At 50.6% G+C, this 13,029-nt stretch overlaps 4 protein-coding genes across 4 annotated transcripts; 2 read left to right on the forward strand and 2 right to left on the reverse strand.

Annotated features, from left to right (window-relative positions):
- The first annotated feature begins 305 nt into the window (after positions 1-305).
- Positions 306-1,039, forward strand: MYCFIDRAFT_203156 (uncharacterized protein). Its single transcript, XM_007927186.1, has one exon. The coding sequence runs from the start codon at positions 428-430 to the stop codon at positions 941-943; it is 516 nt and encodes a 171-aa protein (XP_007925377.1). The 5' UTR covers positions 306-427; the 3' UTR covers positions 944-1,039.
- Positions 1,040-1,050: 11 nt separating this feature from the next.
- Positions 1,051-2,042, reverse strand: MYCFIDRAFT_203157 (uncharacterized protein). Its single transcript, XM_007927187.1, has 2 exons — positions 1,542-2,042; positions 1,051-1,484 (listed from the first exon to the last, which is right to left on the reverse strand). Exons 1-2 carry the CDS (start codon positions 1,981-1,983, stop codon positions 1,165-1,167), a joined length of 762 nt encoding a protein of 253 aa, XP_007925378.1. The 5' UTR covers positions 1,984-2,042; the 3' UTR covers positions 1,051-1,164.
- Positions 2,043-5,313: 3,271 nt separating this feature from the next.
- MYCFIDRAFT_41637 (uncharacterized protein) lies at positions 5,314-6,067 on the forward strand (the record flags this gene model as incomplete). Its single annotated transcript, XM_007926019.1, has 2 exons — positions 5,314-5,600; positions 5,662-6,067. The coding sequence occupies 2 exons, from the start codon at positions 5,314-5,316 to the stop codon at positions 6,065-6,067; spliced, it is 693 nt and encodes a 230-aa protein (XP_007924210.1).
- A 3,329-nt stretch (positions 6,068-9,396) lies between these two features.
- On the reverse strand, positions 9,397-10,385 carry MYCFIDRAFT_152983 (uncharacterized protein; the record flags this gene model as incomplete). The annotated part of the gene is made up of 1 exon (XM_007927188.1): positions 9,397-10,385. The coding sequence occupies exon 1, from the start codon at positions 10,216-10,218 to the stop codon at positions 9,397-9,399; it is 822 nt and encodes a 273-aa protein (XP_007925379.1). The 5' UTR covers positions 10,219-10,385.
- Between the last annotated feature and the right edge of the window lie 2,644 nt (positions 10,386-13,029).

A 13,029-nucleotide genomic window follows, 5' to 3' on the forward strand; every position in this document is an offset into this window, starting at 1 on the left:
CGTGAGTGACCAGGTCAGCAAGCGGCTGGCTAAGAGAAACGCAAACAATTGCTCAGTCATCGACCACGGTAGAGCTCTCCAGGATGCGAAGACTTCGCTTCCAGAAGATCAGCCAGAGCAATTTTCCAACGTTCGCGAAAACATGGCCGATTACAACACGTCAGTGTACTTCAACACGAAGACGACAGCCACATCATCAAACGCCGCTTCAAGAGTCTTCGCCATCGAAGAGCTCCTCGAGAAAATCCTCCAAGACATCTCCTTCCGAGATCTAATCGCCTGCCAGCGCGTCAACAGATCCCTCCACCAAATCATCACAACCACCCCCCTCTACCGTCGACGCCTCTTCATAGCCCCACGCCCCCAAACCAGCAAAGAAACCTATCACCTCAACCCCCTCCTCACAACCCTCGGTAAAATCTCCCGAATGCACCCAATCCATAAATTCCTCAACCTCTCCGACTACCTCCCCTCACCAGACCTCACCTCCCCAGTCCTCTCCCATCACAGCCACTACTATGTGATCCAAAACTTCTACAACCACGCCTCAAACCCAACCCTCCTCTTCCCTAACCAAAACCCAAAGTTCCCAACCCTCGACCTCGAACTGCGCGAACTTTCGAAACTCGAAGCCTCGCAACGAGCTCTCCATGCCCTGTTTCCAGGACCGGAGTCTAGTGTTTGGAAAATGTATCTTTGTCAACCGCCGCCGACGGAAGTTCGGGTTACGGTTTGGAAGAGGGAGGCGGGCGGCGTTGCGACGGTTTGTGAGAAGGTTGTGGTGAGGGGGTGGACGGTTAGAGAGGTTTTGGATAATGTGGAGGAGGCTAGGAATGAAGGGTTGAAGAAGTTTGCGAGGGTGGAGAAGGCTGGGAGTGGGAAGGGTGAGAGGATGGCGAGGTTGAAAAGGGCGGTGCTGGGGACGTGGGAGAATTATGCGTGATGGCTACTAGTTCGGATACTATTTGGCTAAGGATGGGTTTCATTTTGCAGCCTGGTTTGGAGGAATAGCCGATACTGCTTTTAAAGTTCAAGAATGCGGTCCAATTTCAGTTCATTTTAATATTCATGGTATCTACAGATGGTTAGCCTCAAGTCTGGGCCATGCGGCATTTCCGCGTCTATTCATGCTATCTTATCGTGTCGTCGTACCAAGTGGTCCGTCTACAGCTGAATGTCGTTCTGCAACAGCCTGACTTCCTCTCCAGGCTTGAACGCAGGTAGGCCGATGTAAGGACATCCGTCGCATCGGAAAGCGTCGCCTAAAGCGCAGTTGCCGCATGACCCGACCTTGCCCTGAACAGTAAAGTCCACTTCTGCCAGATCGTCTTGTGCCAGGGTTGGGGCTGCTACATTGAGCTTTTGGAGGTTCTTGTCCGCCTCTGCGCGCTTCGCTTTATCCTCGGCCTCGATTCGCTCGGCAAGACCGCATGTGCAATCTTTGCAGGCTCTCCGCCGCTTTGTGTTCGGCTTACATGCCTCAGCTAAGATTGCAGAGTCAGTTCTGATCATATCTCGGTTATTGCTACTCCACAACTTACGAATATTGAGCGGCTTCTGTCTATCCTCCTCAGTCAACAAAGTGTCCGGGTCAATCCTGTCGGCGTTCGCAAGAGCTTCGTCGCTTGGGAACTCGTCTTCATCATCTTCGTACCCATCATTCAAATCGCCTGCTGTGTCGATGAAACCTACACCAGCAGGCGCGGCCTTGACCTCAAGATCTGCCACCTTCCGCTTGCCCGTGTTGATAGCCTCGATGTCATTCGCTGGGACCGCCACGGCATCCGCCTTCTCCTTCCGGAAATTCAGCTTGACAGTTTGTGCGCCAGCTGAATTGTCAGGCTTCATCATGCCCTGCCCACTATCACTTGTCAAGCCGGCAAGGATGGCCTCGGTCTGCTCTGCGCTGTGTGTTGTTCCAAATGTGCCGTCCTGGCTCTTCAATCTGCCACCAGGCTTCATGCTTGCCACTATCCGGCCCATAACGTCTCGATTTAGTAAGCGCGAGCTCTCCGTGCGTGTGCGATCTACGTCTGTGAGTATGAGGACTATGTCGTATGTGGAATCTGGTAGGGCGACAAGGCCAAGTGCTAAGCGGTCAAGCATCTGGATGTCGGTCTGTGATCGGTCAAAGGACTGTGCCACCTCGCTGAGCGCGGAAGGATGTGAAGCAACCGAGGGCGGTGCGAGGAGCAGTGTGCGGGTCGAGGAAATGCCATTCTGCTGCTTGACATGCGGGGAGAAGTTCATGTCGAGGTCGGGCGTCGTGTCGATTATGACTGCAGGCGCCATATTGTGTAGTGTGCGATCGGAAGAGTTGTGGTCAGGCTCAGGCTTTGGATCAGCAGTTGTAGTTGTAGTGGTGGATGAAGGTGCAAAAATGCGTGGAAATGTTGTCTGGATTGAGATTGCTCATTAATAATGCGGGCACGTGAAAAGTGGCCCGTGCAGCGTTCCGTCATCGCAGCACGGATCCTGCCACACATCCCGGCATGCCTTGGCCAGGGACATTTTTTCTTTCGCGGGGGACAAATGCGCGGCGAGCAGTTGTCATCAAAACACGAATGGCTCAGCCTTATGAAGAAGGCATCGTCGAGTGTTGTGCACCACATAACTACTTCAGAGGCGATGAGGGGGCAGTGATATCGCTGCATTATTATTGTCCAGCTCTTCCAGCTTCCGCCTCGGTCGCGGTTATGAGTCGTCGCCACCAACACTACTGAAGCTACGGGGAACTCATCGCATCACTGCCGGGAGAGAACACATACGATTACTTGTAACAAGCAATGCAACAAGACGTATGCATACACCGCTTTAGAATTGCTGCAGGCCTGAAGGAAATACCCGAGTGGATATCTGCAAAACTGCTGCTCGCGTGTCTGGCCTGGTCCAGAATGCTTCGTGATCGGCTGCACGGGGGCGCGACTATTCGTAAATCAGCTCCGGCTATTCATAAATCAACGGACCTAGGGCCGCTCCGGTCTCGGTGAGACTATATTGTTAGTAATCTATATAGAACAACATCGCATGAAGACCTGTAATGCCTATGCTAGCTGTTTAGTAGAATAATGACGTAGGAAAGAAGAATTGAGTGAATTGAGTGAATAATAGACGTAGAATTCGACACTATAGCTGATCCTGACTGTTCTGGGCATACTGCCTGCCTAGCAAATGAGGTTCTACGACCCTCGCATCAACGTATGGTTCCTGCTATACAATCTCAGTGTAATCTGGCATACCTGCTAGCGCTGTAGGTACTGGTAGAGCCCTCGGAGCGGGCGGAGGTCCTTCCTAAGTAGGTGAATGAGTGGATACAGGGTTTCTATCGCACTGCCTGTGCCTATGACAGCGTCTCGATCTATAGTTCAAGGCCTCCGAGGTCACCTGGCTTCGGCTCTTGTACCGGCCGCGGCCTCTCACTACGCATCTCTTGAAACCAGCGCTTTCTTGGATCATATGGCTCAGGAGATAGAGCGGCGGCGGCGGCCTCGGTTTGCAGCTGCGCAGAAGGGCTTGACAACATAGCTAATATGGGGTGTAGAAGGGCGGCGATAGAATGGCGACAATAGCGACAGTGAGGTGTGTATAATGGCGACGGTGAGGTGGAAAACAGCTATCTAGCGGTGGAGGACATGACTAACAAATTTGCCTTAGGCCTCCTCCGCGATCGGACGACTGATTTATGAATAGCCGGAGCTGATTTACGAATAGTCGCGCCCGCTGCACGGCCTTGGCTAGGGCATTTGCCTCCTTCAGATACCGCCGTCAAACCAGAGGCCACGAATCGGGATCCTTGTGGGACATGTGCGACACGCCACGAGGAGACAGCAGAATACCCATGGCAGAGTGCTTCACCCAAAGCTTGGCTACATTCGTCCCTCGAACGCCAGTCATGAACGTTCAAAATCTACCTATGCCTCAGCTACCTTTTCGTTAGTGATACCTGTCATGATTCCAGACCACCATGAGCCATCTTACGCCAAGCCGAAGTGGCATTGCAGCTGAACACCCAGAAATTATCGAAGGCCTAGAAACGATACACGGCATCCTCATCGACTCTGGCTATGTGCAGAATACAGATGTCCAAGTACCGCCCCATGGACTGCCAAAGGATCCCGTCAATGTTGCTGGCCTGAGGGCTATTGGAATGGACCCGCAGAGTATCGAGCTCATTGGTCGACTGCCCTGCTTCACAGACGAAATCATCATCGAGCACCAGAAAAGGTCAAACACCAAAGATGCTATTCCCATCGCACCATCAACTAGCGCCATTTCGTATCTAGTCGGCTCTGACTTTTCTTCTGGTATAAGAGAGACCGATCCTGGAAATGGAGAATTGCTGCCAGACTGGGCCTTGAGGATTACAAGGGCAACTAGTCCGTCTGGAATCAGCGTAGCATATGATTTGAATACGAGCAAGTTCAATGCCATGAGATCCCTCTTCTTGATGCTGACCTGTCATCAGAAGCAATAATTGAATGGCATCCGGATCACTGGGCGAGCAGGAAGTTCTTTCCAGTTCAAGACTACTTTGCGCAGTGGGCCGACAGGTTGCGCACCGGCCAGTGGATTGCTCAAAAGAACGACTCAGGTTGGCGTGTTCTACAGTCGTCAAGCAGATCCGACTCAGTATTGCAAAGGGAGGACAGCGACAAGCAGTAGTCAAATATCAGGTGACGCCTCAACTCCGCATTGGCCGGCCTATCGATGGCATATCCCGACCTTTGTGGCATTGGCCCGCGGGCAAGGGCACCAAGCGAAACCCCAGGGGCAGGATAGTGAACATCCGTTAATGAGCCGTAGCAAAGACTCGGCCGACTATAGGTAATGCAAAAGCTCTTCATTTGTCTAATGCCACAAGAGCAATCTCACGAGATCCGCGCCGTTAATCGCAGTCACCTTCAACGCAGCAGGGAGGACCAGCCAGTAGGCGAACTGTACATGTATACACTCTAGACGCCTACGCTTATCCGCCGATCATCAGTCGAGTCATCCCTGTCCCTCATGCTTCACCTACTAGCTTTCCAACAGCAACATGTTCGGCAATACGGCCTGCCATCTTTCTCGAGCTCAAGCTCAAGCTCAATGATATGGCGGATTCTTCCCAAACTCACCGACGAACTTACGTTCTCTGCAAATTTCCTACTGCAAAGATCGACCACCACGATGGTGGCCATCACGACATGGCTTCGGGAAACGAAAAACGAATTCGGCCGCGATGTCACCACGCCATTGCTCATGGTCACCATGTACGCATCTTTGGCCGGCATGTCATATGGTCTGGACCTCAACTACTGGAGCGGTCTGCTCGGCATGAAACAATTCCAAAAAGACTTCGGTGTCTTCAATGCCGAGACTCAAGCTTGGGGAATTCCAGCCACATGGCAATCGATCGGGTCCGGGACACCGACTGCTGGGATTGCCATCGGCACACTGATTGCAGGATATGTTGGGAATAAGTTTGGGAGAATCAAGGCGTTTTGGTTCGCGGCTGCCATTGCGCTCGTGGGGATATTGATTCAAGCGACGAGTATGAGTAGTTATTGGCAATTGGTGGTGGGGAGGATTGTTAATGCTTTGAGTATGGGGATAATTTGCAAGTGAGAAACTCAATATCTCAATATGAAGATTTCTATGTACTGACGCTTCTTCACTCCTCAGCATCATCCCTATCTGCCAGGGCGAGGTCGCTCCCGCCTCCCTTCGAGGGTCGTTTGTCAATACCTATCAATTCATGCTTCTCTTCGGTGCGCTTATTGCGGTCATCGTCAACTGGGCTATGAACGAGCGAAGTGATCAATGGGCTTACCGACTTGTGATAATCCTGCAATTCGTCATCCCTACTATTATGGTTGTAGGAGGGTTTATCCTGCCGGAAAGTCCACGATGGTTGATCTCTCAGGGTCGCGATCGAGAGGCAGTCGAAGTTCTGAAGTATCTCCGCCGAGGTACTCCAGATGCTGTTATCGAGAAGGAGGTTGTGCTTATTGGACAGAGCGTCCTTTGGAAGCTGGTCGGACCACGGGTATTGATGTCGACTCGAAGGTTTTGGTGGGTGTCGAGGTGAATGCTGTTGAGAGTGATGGCGAGCAGGAAGATGGGAAGAAGGCGCTGGAGGTCTCGCTTCCATGAGGTAGTCTGCGGTCTGTAAGGTACCTACGCCTTGCTTCGCTGAGCCATGTGCGTCAAGCGAGATTCAGCAACGAAGCGTTGAGACAGCCAAAGCTTGGCGAGGACTGGTCACTACCACATGTCGACCTTGCCTCCTGCCTTGCATGTATGCACGCGCACGCGCACGCGCACCTCCGCGCTTCCAGACCGCCTGCTACCGGGCATACCTTAACCTTCAATTGTCGGCGCTGCTGTCTCGTCGCCTTCCTCGCATCATACTCTTCGAAAGTCGACATGGCCATGACAAAATGGACGACACTGCTACTGCTGATGATGGCAAGAGCCGCACTCGTGAAAAGCGACTCCGTGGAGCTTTTCATCGACCACATGAATCCCGACATCCAGTGGGCAGCATCGATCCAGAATGCGTGTGAAGGATCGACGACGTATGTGATGAGCTGTACGTCAGCAGCGATGGGCTGCAGCGGCCAGGTGAGATGCGCTTTCACCACGACACGACCGCGACATTAATCATCCTTGACAGACTGCCACCATTACCGAGGGCTCTGACTTCTACTTGGCCACAACACCAGCTATCTATTCCGAGACCAGCGCGGTAGTCACCGAATCATGCCGTCTCAACACCACTGCATCTTCAGCATCCTGTATCGAGACAATCGTGGCTGGTCAATACGGCAACGACATCTCGAAAACGGTCTCCTTCAATCTGACCGGCACGAATTATTATCGATATCAGGTCGCCATCACGGCAGGTGCGAAGCAGACCAGCAATGGAGGCGCCTGTCGTGCCCACGTCAGCGCGGCTAGTCCAAACTCCAGTCTTTGCTTCCCGAACATTTGCATCTTAGCTTGTCTCTTGCTTCTAGGCTTTGGTGGTGTCATAATTCTGTGAGGTGTTGGAAACAAGGCGAATCTGAGGCTTCACATCGAGACTCCCCTTGCGAGATTGTCGTGGCACTGCGCGACCCGAAGCTGCAAAAAGCTTGCCATTCCGAATTCGAGCAGATGCAACCCTCTTCCGGACAATCTCAGAACTTGGGTGTGTTGGTCTCAAGCGGCAGGTACATTTCAATCCAGCAATCGAAACATGTATCACATGCCCGCATTTGAGACCATCCGAGAGCGGAACCCTGAAGCAAGGGAGCCTTAGTGGCGTATGGTGCTCTTTGGAATGTGACCAAAAGCGTCCTCGATGCAAGCTCTTTCACCGAGGATGCTCCAAATGGTTAGGCCCCACACGTTCATATATATCGGCGGACAACGCTCAGCCAAGATCTTCGAGCAGTTGGCGTTCTCGATGCAAAACTTTTGCTCTGCCAATGCCAAGAGATTGTCCAATCCAGTCCAGGTAGCGCATCAGCCATCGATACATTTCCGGGGATACTCGCTTGCTGTTGCAGGCGTAGTAGATCGGCATGAGCGTGACTGTGGCAGCATGCATTCCCGCTCGGGGCTTGCTGCCGTCTACGTACTGCTCCGCGACATCGAGGTGGCATGCTTCTTCTCCGAAAAAGAATGGGAGGCTGTAGGCTATGCCCTCCGACATCTTGGCGATCATGATTGATGCACGTTGACAAAGATGACCCGCATCCATACCAGCTGCCGTGATCAAGTCTGGTACCATTTCGGCCAGTCGAATCATTTCTTCATTGACTACGATGCGCACGCTTCGATATCGATTCACGCACGAGGCCGCAATATGATTGAAGTAAGAGTCCTGGTGACGGAGCGGAATTCTCTTCGCGGACTCTTGACCGTGCAGCGGCTCTTTTCTGCAATGATATCGAAACGAAATTCTTTGCTCCCAGGTGGCGAGCTGTTGTTCCAACTCCGACAGGGCATAGAAGTTTCCGATCACCTCGGAAGGCTCTACGACTGTTGTTGAAGCAAGAATATCGCAGAGCTGTGCAGCTATACCGACCAGTTCCAGAGCCATCATTTCTTCGGCATGAAGGTGTTTATGCATGCTATTCGCAAATGAGAGCAATGCCTTTGGAATCCTTTGTCGACGATGCATGCAACCCAATAAGACTTGGGAACAGATCCTGTGGAACATCCTTGTCCCGCTCATATGGTCCATGCCGGCATCACCGCGCAGTTGAAGCAGTTTGATGGAACCTTCAAGATGCATGGACAACCGCGTTGTGTTCCACTGCGGCTCTTCGGCGTCGACGAACTCATGCAAACCGAGGAGTAATACCGTTGCTAATGTTTCATCTGACGTGGCACACTCTGGATCCTGTAGGGCCTTTTGCGTCTTCCTCACCGCAGATACATATCGCTCGTTTGCGAACATCATGTGTGACTGTGTTCTCAAATGCGGCGGTAATGCCATGAAGCCCAGAGCCGAAACAATGCAGGCCAGCATACCATGAGAAGGAGCGTCGCCATAAAGCAGTGCAACAAAATCGAGCTCTGATTTGGGATTTGCGGAGGCAACAGAAATGAATTGATCGAAGAACAAGAGTGACGCCTCGTGCGCTGCCCAGAATTGCGGGTTTGTGAATGCTCTCACACCAGATACAGCCTCAAGTAGATCTTCCTGTGAACTTGTCGATTTTGCCGGCGAGGAGCTGGAACCTGCATAGCCAGAATCCGGAGAGGTGACGACATTCGTTGTACCATTTGGAGGTCTGGTCTTTCCAGAGCTCTTCTGGCTTACATGAGATGTTTGATCGACCACTCGGAGAGCACCCAGATCTCGATATCCTGAGCACTTGCGGCCAGCGCGCTTACACTGACCGCATGAGGGGCGAACTACGTCGCACTACAGACCTTTAGCAGACTGTATACCTCTTCTGGCATCTATGCGATCACTTACCCTGGTCTTCTTCGCTCGGCATTCTGCGCAACCCTTCCCTAAACGACCTCGATAGACCATCACCGGCACCCACTTCAGGGCAGAGTGTCTTTTCCGATGCTCCAAGCGCAGTCAAGACGGCAAGATGATTGCACTTTGGTAGATGCATCGTCTACTAGGGTGCAAAGACAGCCTAGAAGTGATAGTCTGACCGTGTGGCACAGAAGTTCAGCTACAAACTGCATGCCGTAAGTGGCAGTGGCCTAGCTCGATCGCCGTCTCAAATAGTTCTACCAATCTGGGACTCGATGAATCCTTCCCATGCTTGCCATTCCTGGAAGCATTTTCATGTAATAAATTGGAGGATAGAAGAAGCCGACTGCTTGATCAAACCGCTGGGACGAGCTGGTCTAAAATGAGGTCCTTTGCGTAGTTTCATACACAAGCATTTTCAGGCACAGTCCTCACAGAGTCTTAAAATCCGCGGAAAAAGGCTTATCCTCCAGCCAAGCCTTCACAAGTTCCGCAAAAAGTGCCGGATCCTGTCTCGTCCAGGGATGGCGCATCAAAGGATGTTCAATAGCAAGAGTATCTGGGTTCGACTCTCGCCCGATCTCGGCCATCTTTTTCGCCACCTCAACGCTGTCATTCGACGGCACGGTTCCTCGCTTCGTGGCTGCAACGATGAGTGTCTTGGCCGGCCATGAGCATGGCCACTGATCCGCATCGCTACTGAGAGAATCGGCGAAAATCTCACGAGCAAGCTCCATGTCTACGCGCGACAGATTCGGTCGTTTCAGGTCTGTGCCATCTACAAGCCAACGAGTGCCTGCTCGCGGTATAGCGTATTCCACTCGCGCATTCAGCCAAACAGCTCGCGGGAGATATGGGGTGGACCACGATCGTGGCAATTTGCAGACTCCGGATACCAGGACCAAGTGGACGAGATTCGGATACCGTGTGGCAAGACGAATCGCAACACTTGCTCCTAAGCTGTGACCGATGACATAGGTTTTCTGGTCATGCGCTATGCGTTTTATGAGGTCAGCCAGTAAGTCAGCGGCGTAGTCCAGCGAGAATGGCTTGATTTTGTGAGAGCGACCATGACTCGGTAGGTCGGGCAATAGTAGATGTTGCTCTTTCAGATGTGGAGTGACAAGGTCCCAATCTACAGCGCTTCCAAATGCGCCGTGGATGAACAAGATTGTCTCTGTGCGATCAGGGTTGAATGTGTCGTAGGCAAGCTGTTCGGTTGCTGTCTCCTTTGCTGGGGCATTGTCCTCCATGTCTGAGCTCTGGTCTCCATGCGTGAGGACGGAACTCCGCCAGATGGCGAGTGAATGTTGACATGTTTTGCTAGTGCTTAAGGGAATCCTTCGGCTCTTTTGACCTCGACCTCGAAAAAGGCAGACCTATAGCTGTGCAGCGCCCTGAAAGTCTAAATTGATGCTTCAAATTCATCGTCGGCATCTCAGCCAGCGGGGGACACTTCGAGGGTTTCGAAGGCTCTAAAGCGCTGGAGATACCGTTCACTCTTGCGATAACGTCTGAGAACCCATCGAGATGCCCAGCCATTGCAATTCTCTTTGAGCAAAGGCTCAGACATCCTGGACGGCGCTTGCCATGCGGGATCAAAGGTTACAAGATACCTCTTACCTGCTTTTGTCCTCTCCAAGCCGACAATCATTAATGAGTGACGAGGTCGCTGAAGGAAAACTGGTGGTAGATCCGTTGGAATGACCCTCGAGCTGGGAGGACGAGTTCGGACTTTGGATGATGTGAAGTATGTCTCCACAGCATCTAGGAGCTCTTTCCATGCATCTGGGCCGACATACGCCCTTCCTCTGCACGGAATCGAAAGACTGAGAAGGAGTGCTTCCGCTTCTGATGTCCCAATGTGTTTCCTTGTGCCTTGGATGCCACCAGTCAACACCTTGCCATGAGCATTGTGACCATCTTCCCAAGCATTCTCGATCATCCGCTGGATTTCAGGAATGCTACTCTTCACGTCCGCATGACTATCCCCCATGTCATTGCTAGCAGCAGCAAGCGCTAGAAGCAGCATCTGGATGTTTCTGTATCCGCAGAAATGTGAGCCTTCATTTGGAAGCTTCGACACCTGAACGGCAGAATATGTGCACAGATAGGCCAACTCTGTGTTTGTCTCATTCTCGAGGAGTGATGCGAGGTTGGGTATAACACCAGAAGTGGTGTTCGATGTGTTCTCGCTGGCGAGGAGCTTTGCTACGCGCTCGGGCATACGAGTTTCGAATGCATGTCGACCTAAATCGCGCGTCTGCATTCACGAGTCAATGGTTTGATGGTCCCATACGCTTTCATGTTTCATACCCCCAGACGCTGAAACTCATTCTCTGTGCCAGCCATCATGAAAATGCCTCACACACATTTCTGCGCGTCCACTGTCTCAGCCACGAGTCTTCAGCTCTCGTATCGCGTACAAGAGTGGCGGTGTTGAAGAGTCCGATATATGGTATCTTCCCATCGCAGCTGACGCCTCTTCACGTAGCTAACTTATAAGCCACACCATCGCTCCTGCATGTCGTGCTCCCGTCGTACAGCTGCCCAATTGAAGGACGCGTTGCGAAGAGGTCTATGTATACTGACCAAGAATGCCAGGGTGGTGAACCGCCACGGCGGCTAGGTTTGCAGCGGCGGCTTGTCCACTTCCATGGTTGTTTATAGGCTATATATAGACCGCTAAGAGGTCTAATTTCGAGCCAATTTGAAGCCTTGTAATCGCATAGTATAGGCCTACTTACAATAAAGCTAAACTAGACCTTATCTAGCGGCTATTTCTACCTCTTATTTATCGACCTATTCTACCTCTTTCTCGCGGTTACGTATCGCGCTTGTTTTAACCTTACTGTCGCTAGTATAGGTAATTATTCTAGGCATTTAGCGCCTAAAGATATAAACGCGTTGCTTAGTAAGCTAGAGTATAAATAGTTAGTATATAGTCGCTCGTTCTTATAATCTCGTAGATAATCGCTAAGGTATTACTATCGCAGTTTTAGAGCCCTTTTCTACTAAATATATATTAGTAAAGGCACTAATTCTTCTACCCTCGTAACTATAAATACTATTTAGAAGTAGACGATATTCGCCTCGCTTTAGATCGTATTATATATAATTAGTAAGGCGTACGAATAAGCGGCTTTAAATACGACAAATATCGATCGTTTACTACTAATATTTAGTTCCTTAAGAATCGACCGAATAGGCTGTCTATAGACCTAGCAAAGTGGCTATTTCGTAGAGTAAAATTCGAGTATCGCCTTTATAAGCGGTTTATAGACTATTAGCGAGCGGAAAGCGGCGGTAGTAGTACTTAGAAGGCGTCGAGGTATCTATAGCGGAAGCGTATTACGTAGAAGGCGTACGACTGCCCTACGAAATTAACTATCCTTAAGTTCTACGAGAAGGATTAAAATAGCGATTTAGGGGTATTTTTCGATAATATAGCGCTAGCGCACTTACCTACGGATATAACGGTACTAAGGCCCTCGTATATTATCCTCCTACCGCTAAAGGATAGCTATTCGTATACTCTCGAGTTTGTTAATAGAATATAGGTTAATAATAGTATAAAGGCTATTTAGAAGGAAATACTCGAATTTCGAGTAGGTAAGTGCGGTCTTAGCGGCTTATATACTAGTATTAACCTGTTTCTAGGCTCTTCGACCGTTTCTAAGCTAGTTAATAAAATAAGAAGGCCTAAGTAAGCGATAGTATAGCGAGACGTAGGTATAATAAGAATTATACGTAATTAAGTCCGTAACGCTAACAAGGCCGCTATTACTCGAATAAGCGATAAACGCAGGTCTAGCGCTAGCGAGTCTATCTATCGATAGTTATAATAGGCTTAGGCCTACTTAAATGCTAAATTTAGCCTATATAGCGACAATCTAACTAGTTAGGCGGAGGCAATCTATTTAGTAGGCGACAAGAAAGGCACGTATTAATTAGGCCTTGTTTAGGCCTCTAACTAGCAACTATAGCTTCTTCGTAACTATAGTAGCTTGTTCTTGCTAGATTCTATATTTAGTACAAACAAACCTCTTTAGCTACTGTTTACG

The sequence above is a fragment of the Pseudocercospora fijiensis genome, assembly GCF_000340215.1.
Source record: "Pseudocercospora fijiensis CIRAD86 unplaced genomic scaffold MYCFIscaffold_3, whole genome shotgun sequence".
NCBI classification, from domain to species: domain Eukaryota; kingdom Fungi; phylum Ascomycota; class Dothideomycetes; order Mycosphaerellales; family Mycosphaerellaceae; genus Pseudocercospora; species Pseudocercospora fijiensis.